This window comes from Bos indicus x Bos taurus, chromosome 13, assembly GCF_003369695.1.
Source record: "Bos indicus x Bos taurus breed Angus x Brahman F1 hybrid chromosome 13, Bos_hybrid_MaternalHap_v2.0, whole genome shotgun sequence".
Lineage (NCBI taxonomy): Eukaryota > Metazoa > Chordata > Mammalia > Artiodactyla > Bovidae > Bos > Bos indicus x Bos taurus.
The window spans coordinates 23,274,922-23,302,053 of NC_040088.1; the positions used below are offsets into that span (position 1 = coordinate 23,274,922).

At 50.4% G+C, this 27,132-nt stretch overlaps 1 protein-coding gene across 1 annotated transcript in view; it reads right to left on the minus strand.

Annotated features, from left to right (window-relative positions):
* Positions 1-6,083: 6,083 nt before the first annotated feature.
* Positions 6,084-27,132, minus strand: part of RSPO4 (R-spondin 4) — a 36,398-nt gene continuing 15,349 nt past the window's right edge. The window contains exons 2-5 of the mRNA XM_027558929.1: positions 14,777-14,965; positions 13,723-13,863; positions 10,425-10,610; positions 6,084-7,761 (exon numbers count right to left, since the gene is read on the minus strand). Of these exons, the coding sequence (XP_027414730.1) occupies positions 7,658-7,761; positions 10,425-10,610; positions 13,723-13,863; positions 14,777-14,965 (620 nt within the window). The 3' untranslated portion in view covers positions 6,084-7,657. The remainder of the gene's footprint in view (positions 7,762-10,424; positions 10,611-13,722; positions 13,864-14,776; positions 14,966-27,132) is intronic.

A 27,132-nucleotide genomic window follows, 5' to 3' on the forward strand; every position in this document is an offset into this window, starting at 1 on the left:
GCACTCTGGGCCAGCACATCGCCTGCTTCCTCAAGTTTCCTAGCTGCACAGTGTTCATTCCATTGCAAGCTATGCGATTGTAGTGTAAACAGATCTCTTAGATATGTTCAGATGTTTCCAATATTTTGTGATCACACATAGCCTGCAAGGAATAGCCAAGTACCGTGTATGCTTGTCCCTTTGCACGTGAACAAGGCTAATTAGAGGATAAATCACTAGAAGTGAATTGCCAGGTCAGGGGACATGCACAATGTAATTCTGATAGATGTCGTCCACTGTAGAGGCTGGACTTTCCTGTCAGCTGTAGAGGCTGGCCTTTTCCTCTCTGTAGAGTTTGGGCTTCCCTGGGGAAGGTAGGAGTGAGCTCCAGAAGCTCACCCACAGCCCGGTGGTTTGAAATTCTGGCTCTTTGCCAATCAGATAGGTGGAAAACAGAAGCTCTGTGTGATTTTATTGTCATTTAATTTGAGTGAGCTTGACCATCTTCGCTAGTGCGTGTGAATTCTTATTCTAGATCAGTGTTTTTGCCATAAGAGAGCAAAGCCTTCGGGTGCCCATGCATGAATGAGAAGGCAGCCTGGTGGAGGGCAACGGTTTGAGCTCCCATTCCACTGCTTACTTTCTGAGACTCAGATTCCTTGTCTGTAAAAAAAAAAAAAAAACAGGAATAATAATAAAATCTCCTCCAGAAAGATCTAGCAGAGCACAAATCTAAGTTTTTAATGTTAAGTGCCTGGCACAAGTTCCTGGCTCACACTTAGTGCATAAGAAATGTTTGTTGAGTGAATAAACAAATACGTCATAATAAAAACTTTTATTGAGCTCTAGCTGTGTATATATAAACCCTTGCTCTTATGTTAATCTATTTAAACCTCACAGTGACAATGGGAGGGACACCTATTTCCCCCTTCTACAGATGAGGAAACTGAGGCACAGAGAAAACCAGAGTGTTAGTCACTCAGTTGTGTTGACTCTTTGCGATCCCGTGGACTGTAGCCCACCAGGTTCCTCTGTCCACGGGATTTTCCAGGCATGAATACTGGAGTGAGAAAACCAGAGGGTCTTGCCGAAAGGCTCAGCGATGGAGATGGGATTAGTGGCCTTGCTGTTTGTCCCTCCACCCTAGGAGAGAGGTACCACGGTCAACCCCTGTTTCCATTGTCTGTTGCTACAAAACCTTCCAACCTGAGAGGTGGAAAGCATCATCCATTTTACCGTGCTCATGAGTTCTGAGGATCGGAGTCCAGACAGAACAGAGCAGGGCTAGCTTATCTCTGCCGGGGCTTTGGCTGGGAAGACGCTACAGCTGGGGCTAGAAAGGCCAGGGCTGGCGGACCCACTCCGGAGATGGCTTCTTTAGTGGCAGGTCTGGCTGGATGATATTCTGCCTTGTGGGTGGCAGGTTGAATGGAAAAGCACTGCTAAAGGTGAGGCTGGGAGTCATGGAGGGCAGGGTGGGGAGCCAGCAGGTCCCAGGGCTGTCCCCGTGTTCTAGGGTCTAACAGCCTAAGAGCCTTAGGAATTCTGGGCCTGGCACCCCCACGAGCAGCTTCCTCTCCAGGCCTCTCTGCACCTACTGTTTCCTTGAGCTGGGACCCTCCCCGCCCATCACATTCACACCTCCTCATTCGTCAGTTCCCAGCTTGGCTCTCTGGGCCTGGAAGTGGAGCTCCCAGATTTGCTGTCCCTCCTGCTAGATCCTGTTCCCTGTGGAGGGGCCTTATCATACCATTGTATGGACTTGTCCACAGGCTGAAAGATCCAGGGACAAGATCTGGGTCCTTATCACCAACACCCAGCACAGTCCCAGGCACACAGCAGGCACTTTATGCATATTTACCAGGTGGATAAAGAGATGAGATCAATGACTTTTGAATGGCTTTAACTTGAGCCTCAATTTCCTCTTCTATAGACTGTTTTCAGGGATGCTATGAAGGTAGCAGGAGATAAAGGATGTGAAAATATATGCGCATAAGAGGCAGGCAGAAAAATGGGAGTTAATATAATCTATACTGAGGGGAGGAAAGTAAAGAAAATGAGATACTGCCCCTAAAACACTTAGCAGTGTCTGGCACACAGTAGCTCCTCAACACATAGAAGATATTCTTGTTATTAGTCCGCATTATTGTTATTACTTTTGTTTTTTTTGGTTATAAGAAAGCAGATTTCCTGAGCCAGAAGGACCAATAGCATGGTTTTCATACACGTGGAAATGGAAATGGAGACTATGAAGCTCCAGGAGTTGGGGGTAGGGTGGGGATGTTGTGAGTCTCGGCAGGAGGATCAGAATTGCCACCGTCATGGAGACTGGCTATGGGATGTTGGGTGAGAGTCCTCTGCTGAGTCCGTTCCCCTTCTGTGCGAGAAAGGGCCTGGGCTCCTGACCTCACGTCCGACCCTCTGGAACTGCGTGAATGCCACTCATCCCATTGCCACTGGTGGTCTGTTGCAAGCCTGTTTCTGGTTGGGCATCGCCCTCTAGTGACAGAAGGTGGGTAGAACAAGCACGTGGTGCCTGGTCAGGCAGGTATATGAAGTGAGCACAGGCCATGCAGAGAGGCTGCCTGGAGAAAGAGCCTTAGTGGGTCTCACTGGAGTGGGGGGCCTACAGGGGTCAGGTAGGGGAGCCTAAACTTGGGCTAAGCTGTTGTTCTCTCCTTCTGGGTAGCATCCGGAGGGGCCATCCCCCAGAACCTCCCCATGTATTCTGTCTGACTGCCCTCTCTTGTTGGGTGGCCCCACCAGTTTCTGAGCTTCTCTCTGAGCTTGATCTGTAAGAGGTGGTCACTTGGGAAGGTCCTCTTCCAAGGAAGGGGCTTAAATTCTGGAGAGATTGTGGGTGAGGCTGAGATTGTCAAGGCTGGATATTGTCACCTTGCTTATTTAACTTAGAAGCAGAGTCCATCATGTGAAATGCCGGGCTGGATGAAGCACAAGCTGGAATCAAGATTGCCAGGAGAAATGTCAACAACTTCAGATATGCAGATGAGACCACTCTTATGGCAGAAAGCAAAGAAGAACTAAAGAGCTTCTTGATGAAAGTGAAAGAGGAGAGTGAAAAACTGGCTTAAAACTCAACATTCAGAAAACTAAGATCATGTACTTTATGGCAAATAGATGGGGAAAAAGTGGAAATAGTGACAGACTTTGTATTCTTAGGCTCCAAAATCACTGTGGATGGTGACTGCAGTCACAAAATTAAAAGATGCTTGCTCCTTGGAAGACTAGCAGCGACAAACCGCAACAGCGTATTAAAGAGCAGAGGTATCTCTTTGCCAACAAAGATTCGTATAGTCAAAACTGTGGTTTTTCCAGTAGTCATGTACACATGTGAGAGCTGGACCATAAAGAAGGCTGAATGCCAAAGAACTGAAGCTTTCAAATTGTGGTGCTGGAGAAGACTCTTGAGAGTCCCTTGAACTGCAAGAAGACCAAACCAGTCAATCCTAAAAGAAATCAACCCTGAATATTCACTGGGAGGACTGATGCTGAAGAAGCTCCAATACTTTAGCCACCTGATGTGAAGAGCCAAGTCACTGGAAAAGACCCTAATGCTGGGAAAGATTGAGGGCAGGAGGAGAAGGGGGCGACAGAAGATGAGATGGTTGGATGACATCAGGGCCACAATGGACATGAGTTTGAGCCAACTCTGGGAGATAGTGAGGGACAGGGAAGCCTGGCCTGCTGCAGTCCATGGTGCCACAAAGAGTTGGAGATGACAGCGACTGAACAACAGCAGGAGCTGGGGTGGAGGGACAATGAACCGCCTGAGATCCAAAGGTTTGGGGAGGGGTTTGGGCCCTGAAGAAACTTCATCTCCTAACTTGAAAATGTTTAGGAAAAAAACCTTGTCTGTAGCCCCCAGTTGGGTGGGGCAGAGAACCAGGTCCTCTGAGGCAAAGAATATAGTCAGGGGATAGCAGGACTGGAACTTTCCATTTCTGTCTTCGTGTCTTGGAATTCAGAACATTCAAAATCCTAGAATTTGATGCTTATCAGAAAACTCCATGTAGAATATCAACTCTGTAGAATCAGATTACGCCTTGAGATCAGAATCAGAAGTGTAGTCAACTCAACTTTAGACCTAGTAATCCGGGACTGGGAGTCAGCGTCCCTCGCCCCCAGTCTGGTCTTGGAATGAATGTTGCTCTCACCTCAGTTCAGTTCAGTCGCTCAGTCGTGTCCCACTCTTTGTGACCCCATGGACTGCAGCACGTCAGGCTTCCCTGTCCATCACCAACTCCCGGAGCTAACTCAAACTCATGTGCATTGAGTCGGTGATGCCATCCAACCATCTCATCTTCTGTCATCCCCTTCTCCTCCTGCCTTCAATCTTTCCCAGCATCAGGGTCTTTTCCAATGAGTCAGCTCCTTGCATCAGGTGGCTAAAGTATTGGAGCTTCAGCTTCAGCATCAGTCCTTCCAATGAATAGTCAGGACTGATTTCCTTTAGGATTGACTGGTTGAATCTCCTTGCAGTCTAAGGGACTCTCAAGAGTCTTCTCCAACACCACAGTTCAAAAGCATCAATTCTTTGGCACTCAGCTTTCTTTATAGTCCAACTCTCATATTCCTACATAACTACTGGAAAAACCATAGCTTTGACTAGATGGATCTTTGTTGGCAAAGTAATGTCTCTGCTTTTTAATATGCTGTCTAGGTTGGTCATAGCTTTTCTTTCAAGGAGCAAGTGTCTTTTAATTTCATGGCTGCAGTCACCATCTGTAGTGATTTTGGAGCCCAAGAAAATAAAATCTCTCACTGTTTTCATTGTTTCCCATCTATTTGCCATGAAGTGATGGGACCAGATGCCATGATCTTAGTTTTCTGAATGTTGAGTTTTAAGCCAACTTTTTCACTCTCCTCTTTCACTTTCATCAAGAGGCTCTTTAGTTCTTTGCTTTCTGCCACAAGGATGGTGTCATTTGCATATCTGAGGTTATTGATATTTCTCCTGGCAATCTTGATTCCAGCTTGTGCTTCAACCAGCCTGGCATTTCTCATGATGTACTCTGCATATAAGTTAAATAAGCAGGGTGACAGTATACAGCCTTGACATACTTCTTTCCCAATTTGGAACCCAGTCTGTTGTTCCATGTCCAGTTCTGACTGTTGCTTCTTGACCTGCACACAGATTTCTCAGGTGGCAGGTAAGGTGGTCTGGTATTCCCATCTCTTTAAGAGTTTTCCACCATTTGTCGTGATCCACACAGTCAAAGGCTTTGGCGTAGTCCATTTGCTACTGTCTGCTCCTACATTTGTTCACATTAGTTAAGTCTGGGACAGGGCCCTGAAATCGGAATTTTTAGGTAGCACCAGAAAATGCTGTTAGGCCACCGAGGTTTTTGTTGTTGCTCTTTAGTCACTTCAGTCATACTTGACTCTTTGCGACCCCATGGACTGTAGCCCACCAGGCTCCTCTGTCCCTAGGATTTTCCAGGCAAGAATACTGGAGTGGGTTGCCATATCCTACCCCAGGGAATCTTCTCCACCCAGGGATGGAAGCTGCATCTCCGGCTTGGCAGGTGGATTCTTTACCACTGGGCCACCTGGGAAGACCCCTCCCCCAGGTTAGGCAATGGATTTAACCCAGTTATGCCTCCTCTTCATCCATCAAAAGGGAGCATTGAGGCCCAGAATGAGGAAATGATTTGGCCTTGACCTCACCGATTGTCGGTGACAAGCTGAGACTTGGACCTGTGCCTCCCAGTGCTAACTGCCCCCCCGCCAACAGCAGCCCAGGGAGTTTAGACAGCTCTGGGAAGGTGTCCTCCTAGGTGTCCCTGACCCTCCAGACATGTCATACAGGCACAGATGGGTTCCTGGGGCCTCTCCTGTGATCTCGGGGCTGAGAGGTACGGGAGTAGGGGAGCACAGCACCCGTCTGCCTCTGGCTGAGCCCCCTTCTCGTGAGAGGCCTGGAGGGGCTGAGGGCCCATTCCCCACCCAGTCTCTTACACACCCTGGTCCTCTGGTCCCTGGGCATTCCAGAGAAAACTACCCTACATTGTTTAGGTTCAATTACTCCAAATTCATCAGGATCATGATTTTGCAACACCACTTGATGCCCAAGAAGCATCTGAGAGTTTCTTTTCCCTTTATTAAAAAAAAAAAAAAGTAGAGTCTTGAAACAACAACAGAGCATTTCAGAGGCACTAACTTTTGCAGAAAAGAAGCTAGTGGTCTGGCCAGGTGAGGGGCTCTTGCTGACCTCAGGGAGACAAAGAGTGAGGCCTTGGGGGACAGGGCCCCCAGAGTCTGCTGGAGGCAGTGATAGGGGATTGCCTGTGTCAGGTGGAGGGGAGCCTGAGAATGGGCGCTGTCTCTGGGTGGGGCTGTCCTTCTTCATCACCTTCAGCCTCTCCTCCGGCCTGCTGACACCCCCATTTCCAGGCCACCCTGGGACCCTGGGGTCTCATGCGCTCCTTGTTCTTGGCTGCTGGCAATGCCAATGCAGGAAGCACCACTTTCTGGGGAGTTAGGAGAGCAAAGGAGACGGGAGGCACTTGATGGTGGAGTGACAGGCAGTGAGGAGGTGCCTTGTCTTGCTCTTCCTGCTGGTGTATGGCCTTGGCTGGTGGTTGGGGGGCGTGCCACAGGCTGGGGTGTCAGGGGTGAGGTGGGTGAGGAGGGGAATCCTCCCTTACTTCTGACCCGACAACTTCCTTCCTCACCTCCCCAAGGCTCCCAAGGCTTCCTTGCAGCTGTGGGTGTGCTGAGCAGGTGAGCAAGTGGAAGGCACAGCCCATGGGATCCCTGGGTGACCTTGGACAAGTCCCTTCTCAGCCTCAGTCTCACCAGAGGTACAACAAGCAGGAGGAGCTGGAGGGAATGGAGTGGCCTGGAGAATCTCGAAGTTCCTTTCAGCCTGCATGGCCTCTTCTGGGATGAGCTGGGACGCAGGACATAGGTGACCAGCAGCTCGGGAAACAGGGGCCAGGGCACCTTGAGAGGGAGGGTGCTGAGGGAGCACTGATGCGTGCAGCAGGCAGCTTCCAGAAGGGTGGACTCGGCACAAGGCTGGCTGTCCGGCCAGAGGCCCCGTCACGGCTCTTCCATGGCCAGCTGGGGTATCCAGAAGCCTGCGGAGCCTCTTCCAGGGGCTTCCCAGGGAAGCTGGGGGCTGTGGAGATGCCTCTAGGGATGGGCTAGAGCTGGAGGCACCCACAGCTCAGGGTTCCAGAGTCTCCTCTGGAGTGGAAGTAGGGCTCTCAGGACTCAACCAGCCTGCCTGGCTGTGGCCTGGGCCCCGCTCTTAGAAACACCTTCTCTGCAATGGGGCTGAGGAGGATCAGGGAAAGACCTAGAAAAAGAAGTGTGCTTTCTTTAAGGAGGAATAGAGAGTGAGAAGTTGGGGGGGGTGGGGTGCACAGGAGTTGGTCTCTGTCTTAATATGTGCATGGTGGTGGTGGGGACACAGTGGAGAAAAACAGGAGGAGAGGAAAAGATAAAAGGAAAGCAAGAAAAAGGAGAAAGGAAGGGTAGGAAGGAGGGGAAAACCGAGGTGGCAGAAATGTAGGAAATGCAGGAGAAAAGAGAGAGGAGATGTGAGTGAGAAAAAGAGAACAGGGAAGGGAGAGGAGGGGGAACAGCTAGAGAGTGAAGGGGTGAGAGAGAACTCCTGAATTGGCCAAGGCCCTGGCTGCAGATTGGGCGCCTAGGTGGGCGCTGGCCGGGGCCTCCCATCCCCCCTGCCGTCCAGCTTCCGGTCCTTGCGAGGGCGCCGCTCTCTCTGGCCCTTCTTCCGATTGGGGTTTCTTTCTGCAACAAGAGCACAGAGTGTTGCTGCTGAGGCCATCCTGACAGATGAGGGGTACCCGCACTCCCCGCAGCAGGCTCTGAATGACACAGCGGTGCTGACCTGACAACCACTCCTTTTGAGAGTTGGGACGGCAGTATCACGTACCCTAAACCGGACACTCTCAATTCCTTAGGGGCTGATGAGGGCACTGACTTGTGGGGCACCACCCATGCTGGGCATCTGCCTCATTTAGGGCTCGAGGTCCATGTGGGGCCCCCTTTGTCAAGAGATAGGGTGGCTTGGAGGGCCGTTGGGGTTGGGGGCGGGACAGGACCCGCCCACGTGCACTCACTGCGAGGTTTACTGGGCTCTTTGCTGGAGACGCAACACCTTTCACCGGAGTCTCAGCACCAACCTCCCCACTTAGCTCCCAGCCCAGCTCTGCCCTCAAACAACAGTGACAGCAGCACTTGGTTGATGCTCCCGCTGTTGCCAGCGGTGGCTCCAGGTGCCCCGTGTATCTCATCTCCAGGATATCCGGGAGGCAAGGGCAGCCCGGATGCCCCATATGACGCCGTCACCGGGGTCTGTACCCACTGGCTCTCCCACCGTGGGGAGTGGATGCAAACCCCAGACCTGCCAGGGAGTCCTGACCCCGCTGTGCCCTCCACCCCCCACGGAGCTGGCGTGAGTGTCTAACACAAACACACAATCAAGTCCCATTTCTCAGGTAAGGCCACTGAGGCCCAGGAGGGCCCTCGCTTACTCAGAGGCACAGCCTGGGCTGGAGTTCTGGGCATTACTTTTGAGTGACTCCCGGCTCACCCGGAGCAAAAGACCATGTCATCTCTGTGGCCTGTCCCCCAACCCCCGCCCTTGCTCACACCATCCTGGTCACTGGCAGGTTCATGCCACCGCCACACCTTCGCTCTGGCTGTGCCTTCTGCCTGGAATGCTCTTCCTGTTGTGAGCGATTATCCACAAGCAAGAAGATGGAGACATGGGTGGGAGCAAAAACGTGAAAGTTGCTCAGTCGTGTCCGGCTCTTGGCTACGCCATGGACTCTGCAGTCCATGGAATTCTCCAGGCTAGAATACTGGAGTGGGTAGCTTTTCCCTTCTCCAGGGGATCTTTCTAACCCAGGGACTGAACCCAGGTCTCCTGCATTGCAGGTGGTTTCTTTACCAGCTGAGCCACCAGGGAAGCCCAAGAATACTATCCCTTCTCCAGCGGATCTTCCCGACCCAGGAACCGAACTGGGGTCTCCAGCACTGCAGGCTGATTCTTTACCAACTGAGCTATCAGGGAATCTGGTGGGACCAAGGACAGCCCTAAATTTCTGATTAAAAAGTGTCTGCACATCCAGGCCATCTTCTTGCATCACTAGCCCCACACTCTTCTACAGGAGCTGCTGGTTGCTTCCCCAGGTCTGGGGTCTCTTCATTTCTGTGGTCCCATCTCAAACTCATCCCCTGTCCCCAGCTGCCCACCATGCGTGGGACAGTCCCCCCGGAAGAAGGCACATCCCATCCAGTTCCCTAACGGCTGCCCTAGCTTCACGTAGCGAGGAATCAGCTTGCTCAGAGCCGAACTCTTGTCTCGTGTGTGAATGAATGCCAAGTGCTGTGGGACACTTGTCCCCTTGCTGACTAGTCTAGGGCCACCAGTGTGCTGTCAATCAGGAGGTGAGACAGCTCTGTTGGACTTTACAGAGAACTGGTCGCCATTTGGGAAACTGAGTCTCTGATGGCAACACGGTGGTGCCTGAGGCCCTGACTGTGGACGGCTACCGCCTTCACTGTGATGTTACTTCAGTCAGTACTCTCTGGTGTGTTGGACCCAAGCACGGCCATAATGAAACTTGTTTCTCCTTATAGTTAGGCACCAGGCGTGGGTGCATGCTAAGTCCCTTCAGCCGTGTCTGACTCTTTGTGACCCTATGGATCATAGCCCACCAGGCTCCTCTGTCTGTGGGATTCTTCAGGCAAGAATACTGAAGTGGGTTGCCATGCCCTCCTCCATGGGATCTTCCCAACCCAGGGATCAAACTCTCATCTCTTACATCTCCTGCACTGGCAGGCACGTTCTTTACCATTAGTGCCACCTGGGAAGCCCAGCTAGGTACTATACTGATTTTTCTTTTTTAATGACAAGTGCAAATAGGTCACATTATCCATGACTTTGTTTCAGTGTCAAGCGGTTGTCCCAAGTCCTTTATTATAGGAGGTATCAGTCTGAAGGGGTCTCAAACCCCTGCTGGAAAGGACAAGCTTGATCTTCGTAAGGGATCTGAGGCTAACCCTTGCAGGTGGACACTGGGGAGGGCAATGCTCAACACACAGGAAGCTGTGACTAGTGGGGCCTTCGGGCAGCCTTGTGCTGTGCTGTGCTGAGTCACTCAGTTGCCTCTGACTCTTTGTGACCCCATGGACTGTAGCTCACCAGGCTCCTCTGTCCATGGGGATTCTCCAAGCAAGAATACTGGAATGGCTGCCATGCTCTCCTTCAGGTGGTCTTTCCAACCCAGGGATTGAAACTAGGTCTCCTGCATTGCAGGCAGATTCTTTACCATCTGAGCCATTAGCGAAGCCCTCAGGCAGCCCTACAGGGACGCTTTGTGGGGGCTGGGTCCTTCAGTCACTATGTCCTGCCTGTTGCCCACCGTGCCAACCCTGGTGCTCACCTCCTGGGCAGGGCCTCCGGATGGGGCATTTCCTTGACTCAGACAGCACCTGGCAGGTGGCCGCCTCTTCTCGCCCGGCCCGGCCGGCCTCCCTCACACGGGTCTCCAGGCCCCAGGCCGAGCCGCAGGTCTTCCCATTGTGTGTACAAGGGCTCCAGCTGCCCCAGGGGTTCAGCTCACACTCCTCTGGGGGTGGGAGAGGGAGACAGACAGATGGATGGGGTCAGTTGGCAGTGAGTGTCCCTCAGATCAAGTGCAGGGTCTGAGGGGTTCAGCTCCCTGAAGACACCATCTCCATGTGTTAGAGTCCCAGGCTACCATTAAGGAGCCAAAGGGGAACGTTTAAACAGCTACTTATGAGATCCTGGGATAAGAGCGCTACTAATGCAAACACAGGCCACTGCGGACAGGAAGCCTGAGTGACCGACTGTGTGGCTTTAAAGGGGAAGGCTTCCCTGAGGAGGTGACATAGGAGCCAGAAGAAGAGCAGACTTATCAGGTGGCAGCGGAAAGAAGTACATCCCAGATAGGTGTGCACAGCCCTGGAGGCCTGGCCATCCTGTGTGGGGCACGAGGATGCTATAGTGAGGGACAGAGGGGAGGTTCAGGATGGGAGGGACAGGAGACAGGCTGCAAGGTTGGCTGGGAGGCCCTCAGGGCCAAGACCTGGTTTCTGAACCTGATCGTGTGCTTCTGATAAGCTTTAGGAGGTGGGAGTTATGCTGTGCTGTTGTCATGGACAACAGCAAAATGAGGTCATGGAGAGAAAAGGTAGGGAGTAATTTTTTTTAATATATAATATATAGTATTCTTTCACATTTGATTCTTTTAAGAGTCCTGGAAAGGTAGGCAGAGAATAGGGCAGCTCTTAATACCTCCACTTTGCAGATTAGGACACGGAGGCCCAGAACAGGTAAGGGGTAAGCTGAAGCTCCAGTCCTTTGGCCATCTTATGCAAAGAGCCAACTCATTGGCAAAGACCTGGATGCTGGGAAAGATGGAGGGCAGGAGAAGAAGGGGGCGACAGAAGATGAGACGGTTGGATGGCATCACTGACTCAATGGACAGTTTGAGCAAACTCCAGGAGATGGTGAAGGACAGGGAAGCCTGGAGTGCTGCAGTCCATGGGGTCAGAAAAGAGTCGGACACAACTGAGCGACTGAACAACTAGGGAAAAGAGGCGCTCGCACAGCAGAACAGCAAGTGTTTACGATCCAGCAGGGCCCAGTGACCAGGTCTCCAGACCCTGGAACTACAGTCCTTCACAGACGCATTCATCTGGGAAGCACAGACTGAGTACCTGCCATGTGCCCCCTGCTGTGCGGAGTGCCCAGATGAGGCAGGGAAGGCACAGCCCCGGGTCTGCCTCCCAGAGCTCACTGTCTACAGCAGTGGGGCTGGAAGGGCAGAGTGCTTGTACAGACCTGGGGAAGCCCTGGCAGCAGTAGGAGACCAGGGGGCCCCATCCTGAGCCACCTGGCGGGCTTCCTAGAGGAGAAGACTCCTGATCTGAGTCTTGAAGTGGGCATGGGGAGGTCAGCCAGATTCAGGGAGGGGCAGGAAGGACAAGTGCTCCAATTGAAAGAAATGAAAGTGAAAGTGTTAAGTCGCTCAGTCGTGCCTCTTTGTTGACCCCATGACTGTAGCCTGCCAGGCTCCTCTGTCCATGGGATTCTCCAGGCAAGGATACTGGAGTGGGTTGCCATTCCCTGCTCCAGGGCATCTTCTTGACCCAGGGATTGAACCCAGGTCTCCTGCATTGCAGGCAGATTCTTTACCATATGAGCCACCAGAAAAGCCCATAGTTGAAAGAAATACCCAAGCGAAATCCCCAGATGACTCTGCCCTCCATGGGGAAGCTGGAGCACAGACTCAAGTGGGGGAGGAAAAACCTGATAGGTTGGAGAGGTGGCAGATGGGGACCACATTGCCCACAGCCTGGAGAACAATGGGAGCCACTGAGGGGCCTTGTGCAGAAGAGAACCTGATCGGATTGTCATTCTCAGATCATCGCTCTGGCTTCTGGAAAGAGAGACAGTGTGGGCTGCAGACAGTGAGACTGGAGGCAGGCATATGGGCAAGAGGCTGTGGCCAAGATCCTAGCAATGGGCAGAGAATGAGGAGAGAAAGGGATGTTTGGGTGTAGGGTGGGGAAAAGGGAAAGGAAGGCTGGGGCAAGTTTGGGAGCTTTATTCTGCTTCATTTCCCCCAAAGTTTTTTTTTTTTCTTTAAACCACCTAACATCTGTATTTATTCTTGTGCATCTTCCGTCTCCCCTGTAAAATGTCATGTCTACAAGGGCAGAAACTTTGTCTGTTTTGTTCACTAATATGTCCTCAGCAACTTAGAAAGTGCCTGGAGCATAGAAGATGCTCTAGCAAATATTTCCTGAATGGATGAACGAGATTGGATTGGATGTAGGATGATAGGCAAGAGTCCACAGTGATGCCCATGCTTCCAGGATGGCCAGCCTGTGGCTGGTGGAGCAGATCACTGATGGAGGAAGCCCAGAGGAAGCACCAGGCTGGGGATGGGCAGGGAGGGAAGAAGGCACCCACAGGGCAGGTGAGGATGTGAGTCTGCTGCCCATGAGAAAATGAAGCTGAGGAGAGCGAGTTAGGAGCCATCAGTGTTTGGAATGACCATGAACATGAGCCCAGAGAGACTGTGTGGGCAGAGATATGTGATTCAGGTGAGAACGCTGGAGAACAGCCTCATAAAAGGACAGATCACAGAAGCGGTGCTCACACAGGAATCTGAAAGGAGTAGGGGGAAAACAGCAGTCATGACAACTAATATGACAGGTAATAATAATGACATATATTGAGCACTTACTGTACCAGCTACTGCATTAAGTACTTTAAAGTGTATTAATTTACCCCTTACAACAACCCTCTCCCATGAAGTAGATTTTATGTTCTATTGTAATTTTCTTAACATTTGGAGAAGCTGAAGGATACAGAGCTTTACTGACTTGCTCAGGTTCACTAACGGATGATTTTTAGAGATAGCATTTGAACCCAGGTCTTATTCCAAAATCAATATTCTTCTTCTGTGCTCTGCAGCTGCCCTTGGCAATAATAATGATGTAGATGTTGGTAGTAATGGTAATCATCACAATAGTGCCTATGATGGGTCTAGTGTATTGAAGGGTTCCTATGTGTCCCTGACACGGCATTGGGTTTCCCATCATCACGTGACATTCTGCTACGGGTTCTTCCAGGTCTCCTAACACCCCTCACCAGCCCCTGCTCCAGGGAGGGAGGGGACAGGGCAGGGAGAGGATGCCCCCACTCACCCTGGCACTCCCGTGTGCTCTGCTGGGCCGCAGTGCCTGGCGGGCAGGTGGGCAGACACTTTCCCTTGTACAGGTAAAACCGCCTCTTGCACTGGATGCAGAAGTCCTGGCTGAAGCAGCTTTCACACGTGGCTCCGCATTCTGTAATACAGCCAGGACCAGCCCTGGTGAGGGGAGCTGCCTGGGGAGGGGACCCTCTGGGGCTGCCCAGGACTGGGGAGGGCCTCTGAGTCTGCATTCTGTAATACAGCCAGAGCCAGCCCTGGTGAGGGGAGCTGCCTGGGGAGGGGACCCTCTGGGGCTGCCCAGGACTGGGGAGGGCCTCTGAGTGACCCAAGCTCTGTAATACTGGGGTCCGGATTCAGTGTGTCTCTGGAGAAGGGAATGGCAACCCACTCCAGTTTTCTTGCCTGGAAAATTTTATGGACAGAGGAACCTGGCGGGCTACAATCCATGGGGTCACAAAGAGTCAGACACAATTGAGTGACTAACATCTCATTTGATGTTGTCCACAAATGGGGCTGCATTTCAGAACTCCTTTTCTCATTTGAACTGAGGCTCAGTGGGGGCAGGTGTCATGTCCAAGGTAGGAAACATGATTATATTGATTCTCTTTATCATATGACCTGAGGCTCAGAGAGAGCTAATACCTTGCCTAAAGTCACACAGTGAATCTGGGCTGGGAGTGAGGACTCCCTACTCCATTTCCACCAAAGCTCAAAGATGGTCATGATTTGCCCAGCTCACAGTGAAAACCAAAGTTAGGAGTTAGGACTCCTTTTCCCATTGAGCTAGGCCCAGGGAGAGTGAGTAGCATGCCAAAGGCCACAGAGCAAACTAGTGTAGAGGTGGAAGTTCCCTGTTGTTAGTGTTGAGCTCAGAGAGGGCACTGACTTGCTTAGGGCTTCAGAGCCAGCCTGAAAGCTAGCATATATCTGAGTCTGGGCTCAGGCATACATTGCTTCCCCAGGGGTTGTTGTGTTGAGAGGTGGGATGTGGACCAGGAGTGCGCAGGAGCGCAGTGCTAGCATAAGACAAGGGAGGGGCCACATACTTTTGCACCTGTTGACTTCCTGGCCGCGGACGCCGAAGTAGCCGGGGGGACAGTCGTGCACACACTTGCCGTACTGGCGGATACCTTCCCGACTGATAAACAGGAAGAGCCTCTGCTGGCAGGTTGAGCAGCCGTTCTCCTCTGAGCAGATAACACAGCCTGTGCAGTTGCCCCCTGGACCAGTGCCCACTGCCAGCCAGACCAGGGTGGAGGGTGGGGAAAGGGAGAGAGAGATAGTGAGACCACATGTGTCAGCAGCTCAGACTGTCTCATTGGGATAGAACAGTAATTGAGCACGTGGCCATTCAGATGACTGCACTTCCGATGCAACTAGATCATGTGACTTTGGTCATGTGACCAAAACCTGGCTAGTAGGTTATAAGGTAAAGCAGTGTGTGTGCAACTTCTAGAAAGCTTAAAGGGCAGGGGGCATGCCCTTTGTCATCCCCTGATCCTTCCTGTTGGGTGGAATGTGAACACGAGGGCTGGAGCACGAGCATCTGTTTTGGATCATGTGTTAAAGATGTTGGGGAAATAAGATTAAAAGTTTGGTCACTCACTGACATATTTAATCTTCACTAATACAGTGTGTATTTTTGAGTGTGTTTGTGGTGCACATGCATGAGGGGGTGGGAGAAGACCCTCGTCTCCTTGCTGCCTTTGTGAACAATACCCCATTCCTCACTGACGCCATTATCAAGGGCTCCCAACATCCTCAAGTACAGCAAGTAAAGGGAAGGAACTTTTTGTTCCAGAATTGGCAACCAAAGCTGGGGAGAAAAAGGTGAGAAATACCCTAGAAAGAAAGGTCCTCCAGGGCTTACAGGGAGTCTTTGCCATCCGACCACCTCTGATCATGCTGACACCAAGACAGGAGGACTCAGGAGAGTTAGGAGCTGTCAACTTGGGGAAGAGGGGGTTGCTGTGGCTTCCCCTCACTTCCCAAACCCCCAAACCAAGTGAGAGGAGATGCAAGGGTACCCCTCACAGAGACTGTTGCCTGCAAAAGGGGGTGACCAGCACCTCACACCCCGGTTGGATGTTGGCTTTTGTGGCTCTGCTCCTTCCAACCCAGCTTTGAGCACAGAAAAGAGACCAGGAGAGGGAAGGGAGGCAGCAGAAGAAATTGCACATCCTTTATGGCCAGCATGAGGGGTTCTCAGTGGCAAGTCTCCCAGGAGTAGTCAGGCTCAAGAAGCCTCACCCAAGAAGGCTGGTTTCTGGCAGGCGCCTGAGCAAGAGGCAGTATGGTAGACCACTGGGGGTAGGTGGGAGCTGGGGAGAGTCAGAAAGTAACTGGGTGTCATTAAGGGACAGGAAAGGGCCAGGCAGCTTCATAGAGGTGGAGATTAGGGAAACATGAAACTGTTGCGTGTTTATACCTCACCAAGTTCAGCTTGTTTAATAAACTAGTTACCTTGGCACTATGTAAGCCCACTGGCCCTGAGATGTGACCCCACCAACAAAGGGCAAAGAGACCCTCTATTGGCTTGAGGTGATCTCTGCCACCTGGCAGAATAGGACTCAGATTAGAAATTATGTTCAATGACAGAGAAACAGAAGGGTATTTCCTGAAAACTGAGTTTGTGGTCGGAGACCGCCTGACATGGGCGTGGGTGGTACTGCCCATTTTGCAAGTGAAGAAACAGAGGCTCAAAGAGGTGAAATGACACACCCAGCATCCCCCAGAATCAGTGGTGCAGGGACACACGTCAGTCAGCACCACACTGCCACTCGGCGCACTTGCTCAGGGCCTCCTCTGTGTCTGGCAGAGCCTGGGGCTGCAGGCGTGAGCAACACGTGGCCCTGCTGTTCTGGGACCTTACAGCCTGGTTGGGAGGGTTGCAGCCCACAAAAGTGACTGTAACAGCAACGCAGATGGTGCAAAGCAAAACCCTTACTAACTGTTGTCTCTCAGAAGAGTTTAGGGATCACGCATCCCAACCCCTGCAGCTTCACTGGGGACCCAGAGGCCAGAGAAGTTGGAGCCTTCCCCAAGGTCAGGCAGCCAAATAGCAAAGAAATTCCAATTAGAGCTACTGCAGTATTTGTAGAGTGAGATTTCAACATGCTGCAGAAAAAACAACCCAACAAGGACTCACCCCTGACCTGGGAGGGTTGTCAGTGTGTGTGCATTCATGCATGTATGTGGACAGGTGATGGATCTCAACTATCATTATTCATCACCAGCTCTTTGAAGAGCTGTTGCCTCTGCCTCTTGCTGCATCCCTGATCCCAGCAGTTGGTAGGGTGCCCTCTAGTGCCTTGCTGTTGTAATGACACCCCTGACTTTTTGAATCTGATGGCCTCACTCCGGCTTTCATCACATCTCTATAACTCATAGGAGATGAGTCCTGAATATTCTTTGGAAGGACTAATGTTGAAGCTGAAACTCCAGTACTTTGGCCACCTCATGCGAAGAGTTGACTCATTGGAAAAGACTCTGATGCTGGGAGGGACTTCAGTTCAGTTGCTCAGTCGTGTCCGACTCTTTGCGACCCCATGAATCTCAGCACGCCAGGCCTCCCTGTCCATCACCAACTCCCGGAGTTCACCCAAACTCACGTCCATTGAGTCGGTGATGCCATCCAGCCATCTCATCCTCTGTCGTCCCCTTCTCCTGCCCCCAATCCCTCCCAGCATCAGAGTATTTTCCAATGAGTCAACTCTTCACATGAGGTGGCCAAAGTACTGGAGTTTCAGCTTCAGCATCAGTCCTTCCAAACAACGCCCAGGACTGATCTCCTTTAGAATGGACTGGTTGGATCTCCTTGCAGTCCAAGGGACTCTCAAGAGTCTTCTCCGATACCACAGTTCAAAAGCATCAATTCTTTGGCACTCAGCTTTCTTCACAGTCCAACTCTCACATCCATACATGACCACTGGAAAAATCATAGCCTTGACTAGACAGACCTTTGTTGGCAAAGTAATGTCTCTGCTTTTCAATATGCTATCTAGGTTGGTCATAACTTTCCTTCCAGGGAGTAAGTGTCTTTTAATTTCATGGCTGCAGTCACCATCTGCAGTGATTTTGGAGCCCCAAAAAATAGTCTGACACTGTTTCCCCATCTTATTTCCCATGAAGTGATGGGACCAGATGCCATGATCTTCGTCTTCTGAATGTTGAGCTTTAAGCCAACTTTTTCACTCTCCTCTTTCACTTTCATCAAGAGGTTTTTTAGTTCCTCTTCACTTTCTGCCATAAGGGTGGTGTCATCTGCATATCTGAGGTTATTGATATTTCTCCTGGCAGTCTTGATTCCAGCTTGTGCTTCTTCCAGTCCAGCATTTCTCATGATGTACTCTGCATATAAGTTAAATAAGCAGGGTGACAATATACAGCCTTGACGTACTCATTTCCCGATTTGGAACCAGTCTGTTGTTCCATGTCCAGTTCTAACTGTTGCTTCCTGACCTGTATATAGGTTTCTCAAGAGGCAGATCAGGTGGTCTGGTATTCCCATCTCTTTCAGAATTTTCCACAGTTTCATGTGATCCCACAGTCAAAGGCTTTGGCATAGTCAATAAAGCAGAAATAGATGTTATTCTGGAACTCTCTTGCTTTTTCCATGATCCAGTGGATGTTGGCAATTTGATCTCTGGTTCCTCTGCCTTTTCTAAAACCAGCTTGAACATCTGGAAGCTCATGGTTCATGTACTGCTGAAGCCTGGCTTGGAGAATTTTGAGCATGACTTTACTAGCGTGTGAGATGAGTGCAATTGTGCGGTAGTTGACTATAACTCATTAGAAAGGGCAATGCTGTTCCTCCCATTTTCCCATGGTTACAGATGTAGAGACTTGAGTGCTAATTTTATGAATAATAAGTGATGACAACTACAGTTTGTACAATGTTGCTTTAGAAAGATCCAGACTTGATGGCTCCTCAACTTGACTATGCATAAGAATCTCCAGGGAGGCTTGTAAAGCCTCTAGGCCCAGGAATGTACATTTAAACAAGACCAAAATAGACATAATTGGCATTTTGTGTGTGTCTTTTCTTGCTCACACTCTTCTTTCCCTGAGAACCAGACCTGGCAGCTATGCTTGTACAGCTTGACCCTGTTCCCTAGCCAGTGGTGGACAGGCTGTATACCAAGGCCTGACAAGTCATCCAGGCTGGGACCATTAGACCATCTCTCTAGAGAATTTTGACTGTGGGTGGACAGACCATGGTTTAGGATGGCCTCTTGACCTAAGGACATTTGCAGGAGGGCAGGGTGGCCTGTTCCAGTGTACAAGTGTGAGGAGCTTTGGTGGGCACTAACACGCTTGTCTAGCAAAGGCCCATCTCTGACTTTGAGGTTCATGTGGTACCACCTCTGTCCAAATGCAGCTAACATGGGCTTGAGCAATCAGCATCCGGTCCCCTTGACTGCAGTGATTGGTCCAGACACAGGCACGTGTTTCGACGGAAGCTAGTCTTAGGATTGTGTGTGTGTGTGTGTGTGTGTTTACACTCTATTTGATTTCAGAAGATGTAGACCAGAGTTGGTGGACAACGCATGAGGGGAGAGGGTCCCAAGAATGGAGGCCATGCAAGAGATTGCCTGTGCATCTGATCTACTCCTGGGAGGGTCCATAAAGTTTCTTCTCTTCTAAAACCATTTTGAGTATGGTTTTCTGTCTCTTGCAGACAAAGACTCCTGACTACACAGAAGCACACACACACACACACACACACACACACACAGAAATAAATTAGATGCAGAGAGGTGGGGGTGGGGGGAAACTTCATGGGGTCCAGATGGTCAGAGTTTCTGAGCATCTTTTAAGTCCAATTTCTAGTCCCTGAAGTCTTGGCTCACTCCATAGTCCCAAAGAAAGTCACTAGTTAACGTGAGGTAGCTCTCCTCACTTCAAATTACAATCAGAATGCTATAGGTCACCAGGTAAGTGGAGCCCAACGGGTCATGGTAGAGCAGCTCGGCTTTAGCAAGGCTGAGGGCCTGAAGCTCTGCCCGCTCAGCCTGACCACATGGCATACTAAGGGGCCCTGGGGTTCTAGGGCACATGCTTTGAAAACCCCTGGCTCCTTCTGTACCTCAACTGGATGCTGGCCTTCATCACTGCCCTCTCTCCCCTCTGAGGCACATTTCTCATTGAAGTATCAGTATTTGAGCTCTGATTGCAACCTCCCTGAGTTTTCTTGGGGCATCACAGGGGATGACACCCCATGTGATTTCTCTTAGTAAGTATTTCCCTTCATCAAGACCATCCTCCCGCAGTCAAAGTACCAATGGCCCCGAAAGGATGATCTTGTGTTGCTCCAGCATCCAGAGGGGCTTGGAATGACATTGGAGTCACTTTGTCTTTCCTCAAGCAGCCAGGGGATAAGTTGAGACTTGGATGTCCATCTTACGGAGAATGACAGTGTGCTTTTTATCACATCGGGGTTGGTAGTTTACTAAGGGATGCAGGCTTATAACAACTCTGAGCACGTGCATTAGACCAAGGTTCAGTAATCCATCCATCCATCCAACCATTCATTCAACAGATAGCTAGTGAGCCTCTACTCTCTGTGAAGTCCAGTGCTAGGGACTCAATGGTTACGAAATGTGGCAGTGATCACGGGAAAAGTACTTCAACTCTCTGGGCCTCAGTCATTCTAGCTGTGAAAGGGGGTGGGACTTAACTTGCAGATGTGATGAAAGCAGACAGTATAATGCATGGAAAAGTCTTAGCATAGAGCGGTTCACCCTTGGGATGGTGAAGGGCTCAGGACAGAGACAGAGGAGGCAGCTTTGGTCTCGGGTGGAGGGCAGTTTATTCTTTCTGTTGGGATTACGGAATGACCTGTGTTCTTTGAAACGAGGGTTCCCAATCTCAGGGTCACCCACATCCTGAGAATGACCACAAACCCCTTGTTTTGATGGGAGTCAATGGTTCGGTGTTTGCAAGTGATCACTATATTTTTTTCATTTAGGGATCTGAGTGGATTCAGAGTCATTTGCAAGTGATCACTATATTTTTTTCATTTAGGGATCTGAGTGGATTCAGAGTCATCTCTGCATTATCATGCCTCCTGCCCACCTTTCCCTGAGGGGGTCAGAGGCACAGGGTGACATCTAGGATCCTGAAAATTACCTGGTCTCTCAGGCAGGCCCATCTCTTGGCAGCCCACTGTGAGCCTGAAATTGACAAATCCTCAATACCCAAGCCAAGAACTTCAGCTATACACTTAAAAAAACACCGAAAAACTAATTCACTAACAGTTAAAAAATCAGATTTCACATAAGAAGCTGGAAAAGTTATAAATACTTGCCCACACACCAGGCCTGCATTCCCGCAGGGCAATGCTTGGCTGGAATTCCACAGACAGGGCCTATGTTCTCCGGTTTGCCAAGGTCCCCACCACTCCGTTATTATCCCTGACACTGAGGGCAAAGGTCAACCGCCATTATTATCATCCATGTATCTTACAGCTGCTTCATTCATTCACATTAGAAGGCAATGCAGAGTAGGGGTTCCCAAACTTGGGCATGCATCAGATTCACCTGGAGGCCTGGTTAAATCACTGATTGCTGAGCCTTCCCCTCAGTTGCTGATTCAGTAAGTCTGGGTAGGGCTTGAGAATCTACACTGCTAACAGGTTCCAACTTTAAAGTGGAGCAGGGTTAAGAGCCACACTGCTTGCGTTCAAGCAGCTCTGCCCCTTATTCTTGTTCACGTCCCCTTGAACTAGTGCCTTAGCTGCCCTGTGCTTCAATTTTCCCACCTGTAAAATAGGGTTCACACTGACCAACCTGAGAGAACCCTGAGGACCTGAGCAGGCATAACAGTTAACGAGGGTCTCAGTAACGTTGCTATCACCACCGGCCATGCCTCCACTGGTGTTTGTGATCTCAGACTTGCTTTGGCAATCAGCGCAGAACTTTTAACTTGATGTTAACATTTTTAAGGTAGAGTTTCTTCACATTTGGGGTGTGCCCAGGGAAGTGTGTGTTGCATGAGAACAGTGTGTGTTGTGGTGGACTACAGGATTTAACACAGCTGTCCTGAAGGACTCGCTGGGAGAGAGGAGGATGGAGAAGAAGAAAAAGAGACCACCATCACCTATCCCAAGGCAGGGCAACCTGAGGAGGGCCAGGCCCTTGAGAAGGATCCAGAACCATGTATGTGGGGGGGAGACCCCCACACAGAGTGCTGGACGGCGCATTCTCCTATCCCCGCCTGGCAGCGGAAGATGCATGTTACCGATGACCAGAGGAAATAAACAACATCTGGGCTCCCATCTGCCTGCTCAGATCATCACATATGGGAGGCAGTCTTTGCCACTGGAGGCTGGCTCAGAGGACCCCCGGGCACATTCCTGCCTTGGGAGCAGATTTCACCATCCCAGCAAGGCATGGGCCCTAGCGATGACTCCTGATTGGAGAGACCAGGGCGGGCGGGTGTGGGGACACTGTCTCAGCTTCCAGCATGACAAACGCCCATTTTCTGGCTGTGTGATCTTAGGCAAGTGGCTTCACTATTCTGAACCCGAGTCGCCTCTTTTGCAAAATGCGGACAATAGTAGCAACCATCTCCCAGCACTTGTGAGCTCATCCATGCCGAGTACTTAGCACAGCTCATGGCAGACAAATGAGCACTGTTTTAGCACTTGATTGATGGGAGGTGCATGGAAAGCACCCCAAGGGGCTCCCTTGAGAGCTGGGAGTTCAGCTTGGCTCATTCTCCTTCAAATTTCCACAGTCTTGCACACTGCTGCTGCTGCTGCTGCTGCTAAGTTGCATCAGTCATGTCCGATTCTGTGCGACCCCATAGACAGCAGCCCAACAGGCTCCTTTGTCCCTGGGATTCTCCAGGCAAGAATACTGGAGTGGGTTGCCATTTCCTTCTCCAATGTGTGAAAGTGAAACGTGAAAGTGAAGTCGTTCAGTTGTGTCCGACTCTTAGCGACCTCATGGACTGTAGCCCACCAGGCTGCAGGTGCCTGATATTTCTTAAATGAATGAATAAATGATGGCTTAATAAAAGTTCTCAAAAGCTGTTTTCAGGGAAGCTGCAGTCTAGTTGGAGGAACTTGGTTCATATATTGCCAAAAAAGCTGATGATGTCTGCCCAGCAGAGCTCAGAGCTAAATGAAGGACCCAGGCAGCCAGGAGCTGGGTTCAGACTGTAGTTCATCAGGGATGGTTTTCTGGAGAGGCAGATGTGGGACAGGACTGGTTTGTGTCAGAAGAAAGGTTTCCTAAGAACGGTGAGTTTATGACAGTACAGGAAATCCCCTACATACGAATCTTCAGGCTGTGAACTTTCAAAGATGCCAGTGTGTCCACAGAAAGGATGAAGAGAGACAGGGGGAAGAATAAGTAACTGAAGAGCTGAAGAGGCCCACAATGCAGGAGATGGCAAGGGGATGTTCTTTATTTGAGAAGACTGTTCGTTTTTGAGAAACAGGACCTGAATGCAGAAAGGTCCGTGAAGTTTGCAGCAGCCATTCAGAATGCAATTCAGTGCTACCGTGTCATCTATGATGAGAGAAAAAGCTACTATCCAGATGTCACTGGATCAGTTTTTCAAGAGGGGCAAGAGGATTGAATCCAGCAATGAACCAGAACCTGTGCCATCAGCGTCAGGCGTGAGTGAAACTGCAGCTTGCCCCTACCTCCTATGGCTGATGACCCTTCAGCTCCACCATCCCAGCTCCCCTCCCTCTTCTAGTCAGTAATTTTATTGCCTCTTCACCTGATGCCAGCCCCTGTGTGCCAGATGTAGTACTGTACTACTGTGCTTTTCAAGGAACTGTACTGGAAGATTAAAAATGGTTTTTTTTGTGTGTGTGTGTGTTTGTTTTTATGTATTATGTGTGAAAAGGATAATAAAACTGTTATAGTCCAGTACTATATAGCGAACTGTTAGTTGGGTACCTCGGCTAACTTTGTTGGAATTACAAACAAATTGGACTTAAGACTGCACTCTGAGAACAGAACTTGTTTGTATGTAGGGGACTCACTGTATATAAGTTGGTGGCAGGGAGGGAGCTTGGGCAAGAAGCAGAGAGCAAATCCTTGCTACAGTGTCAATACACGACACCAAGGGTTTAACGGGTAGAACCCTCAGAATATAGTATAATAGGCACACATCCAAAATGGAAACTTTTAATACTTTCCTCCCTCTGCCCACCCCAAACTGCCCCTCCTGTCCATATGTGTCAATGGCCACTTCACTTGTGGTCAAACATCTTGGAGTCACCCTGCCTCTTCTACTTGGGTTACCCCATAGACAATCTATCAGAAATAAGTCTACACCAACGCCAATTACATTCCCTCCCAATCGCCACTTGCCCTGCTCCAGCCATGCTGGCCTCATCCTTGCTGTCCCTCAAACATGCCAAGACCACTCCCAACTCAGGGCCTTTGCACTCGCTTGCCATTCCCTCTGCCTGTAATGCCCTCCCTACATTCATCCACAGGGCTCACCCCCTTGGGGTCTCTACTGGAATGTTCTTCCCCATGAGACGTCCCTGACCACCTGCCTGAAGTCACACCCATTGCAGATCCCTGTCGCACCCTGCTTTGTTCTTCTTTGGCACTTATCTCCATCTGATATGTGAGGGGTTGGTGTGAGTTTTTGTTATCTCTTTCCCACCACTGAAAGGTGAGCTCCAAGAGGGCAAGGATAAACCACAGTGCTCTGCACGGCTCTTCAGCGCCTTGCTTTGCTCGCTTAAAGTATCCTGGCGAGTGCTGCACATCACTGCCTTGTCCTTTTTATGGCCGCTACCCCCTCCATGCAGAGACGCTGCATGGTTCATTAGGTACAATGATCGTATCCACTTCAGAAAAGAGGAAACTGAGGTCCAGGGCAATGCTGCTGCTTGCTCAAGGTCACTTACTAAGAGGTAAGTGACTTACGAAGAGGTATCTGACTGGATAGTCCGACACAGGCAGTGTGACTGCAGAACCTGAAGGCCTCACCTCAAGGCCACACTGCCTTCCCACCGCCAGTGTATCCCAATGCCTCCCTTAATCCTCCACATAGAGTAACAGGTCCCCTTGCTAAGGCCTTGCTAGGTTTCCTGTGCTGTGCTAAGGCTAGTCTCCTTCAATGTTCATTTGACCTTGATAGAGACAGGAAATTAGCCAGACAGTGGCAGTATAGGTTGTCCCAAGACTGATCCTGCCCTTCTGCATCTCATTCAATCTCCCTTCATCCCGTGCTCATCTCCCCTTATCTCCATGACATGGAGCAGATCAGTACCTATGTGTTCAATCAGGGGGCCAAATGACCGTTTCCCTGTCCTTCAGGTCCCCTCCAGCCTCTCTGAGTAATTCTCTTGCTACCACCTGGACTTGGAAGAGTGGGTAAGTACCCTGCCCCAGCTCCTGCTTGAATCCTTCTTAGACATTAGTTTCCACCGGCTGGGGAGGTGGGGAGATGGAGGCTGGTAGTGGAGCCAGGGCTCACACACACATCTGCTGTTTCCCAGCCAGTGGGGAGCCTTAGAATCAAATCCACATCAGAATCCCCTGGGGCTGTATGCATTTTCCTCTTAGACCCTGTATCTCCAATTAGTCTTTTAAAGATAACTGCTTATTTTACTGCATGTGTGCTCAGTCGCTCAGTTGTGTCCGACTCTTTGTGACCCCCCTGCCCCCCATGGACTGTAGCCCACCAGGTTCCTCTGTCCATGGAGTTCTCCAGGCAGGAATGCTGGAGTGGGTTGCCATTTCTTTCTTCGGGGGATCTTCCTGACCCAGGGATTGAACCCGCACCTCTTATGTCTCCTGCATTGCAGGTGGATTCTTTATTAATGAGCTACCCGGGAAGTGGTTATTTCATCAGTTACTACCAAATAGCCTATCTCTTTGAAGATATTTATTATGCTTATTGAAAATTAAAAAAAAAAAAGAATCACCTGGGGCTGCTTATTGAAAACAGAGGCACTTCCACTCCTCGATGTGTACTGTTGGTTTAACACTTTACGGTGGTTCACCTGGTGTCATATGTGTATGAACTCATGTGATTTTAAAATAACCACTCTGTGAGGTCAACCAGGGCTTCCTAAACTATTGAGCATACAAAGTGCCCAGGGGTCTTGGGTTCAAGTGTAGATGTTGATGCTAAAGGTCTGAGGTGAGGCCTGAGAGTCTGCTTTTTGACAAAACTCCCCAGGGATGCTGATGGTGCTGGCTTCCAGACCTCATTTTAAGAAGCAAGAAGGCAGGTGCTGTTATCACTTCTTATTTTATGGGAAAGGAAAAGTGAAAGTGTCAGTCGCTCAAGTCATGTCAGACTCTTTGCGGCCCCATGGATTGTAGTCCGCCAAGGCTCTTCAGTCCATGGAATTCTCCAGGCAAGAATACTGGAGTGGGTACCCATTTCCTTCCCCAGGGAATCTTCCTGACCCAGGGATCAAACCCAGGGCTCCCGCAGTGCAGGTAGATTCTTTACCATCTGGGCCACTAGGGAAGCCAAGAAACCTGCCTTTAGATCCCAGTTCCATACTTCATTCCTTGGGCCTGTTACTGGACCTCAGTTTGCTCACTGTAAGCTAAAGGCAATCATCCACTCACTAGAAATCCTGTTCCTTCCACAAATATGTATCAAGGACCTACTATGAGCCAAGAAGTGTTGTAGACATTGGGGATCCATCAGAGGACAAGACAGCCCTTCTCCTCATGGAGTCTGCATCCTAAAGGAGAGAGAGAGGTCATCTGAGACAGTGATAGGAAGTGAATGAAAGGAAAGAGTGAGCAGAAGAGAGGAGGGTCCGGCCACAAGACAGGACTCCCTGAGACATACAAGGAATGTATTCCTGGCAGAGGAACCAGCAGGTACAAAGGTCCAGGGGCTCAGCATGGAAGAGGGCAGTGAGGCCAGAACACAGAGACTGGTCAAAAAGGCAGGTCAGCCCAGAGCGAGGTGCTGGGCTCAGAAAAGGCTAGTTCTGGGTTTTCCTGGAAGCAAGACGGGAAGACCCTGCAGGGTGCAGGCCAACAAGAGTCTGCATCTCAAGAGGTCCCTTTGGGGCTGGGCAGAATGGATGGGAAGGGGTAGCAGTGGGAGCTGGAAGCCCAAGTTGGAGGCCTGTGGTCATCTGGAGGGCTCTGGACCAGGCTATTGGCTGTGAGCAGCAGATGGACAAGTCTTGCTCAACGGTAATTATGAGAATTAAAAGGTAAGCAGTCTAGTTCATGGTGCAGCAGGTAGCTGGTGTGAGCTGCTGTCAGCTCCCCATTCTCAGCTCTAAAGAGACCTGATCTGAGAATCCCATGATGGTATCTAGTCTGCAGCCTCCTCCAGAGGTGCCTGAATCCCTTCTGCTCCTTCACATCATTGGCTCTGGTCGTGCTTCCATGACCTGTGGTGGCCTCTTGATGTTCACAGGCCACTGGGACAAAGCCTCACT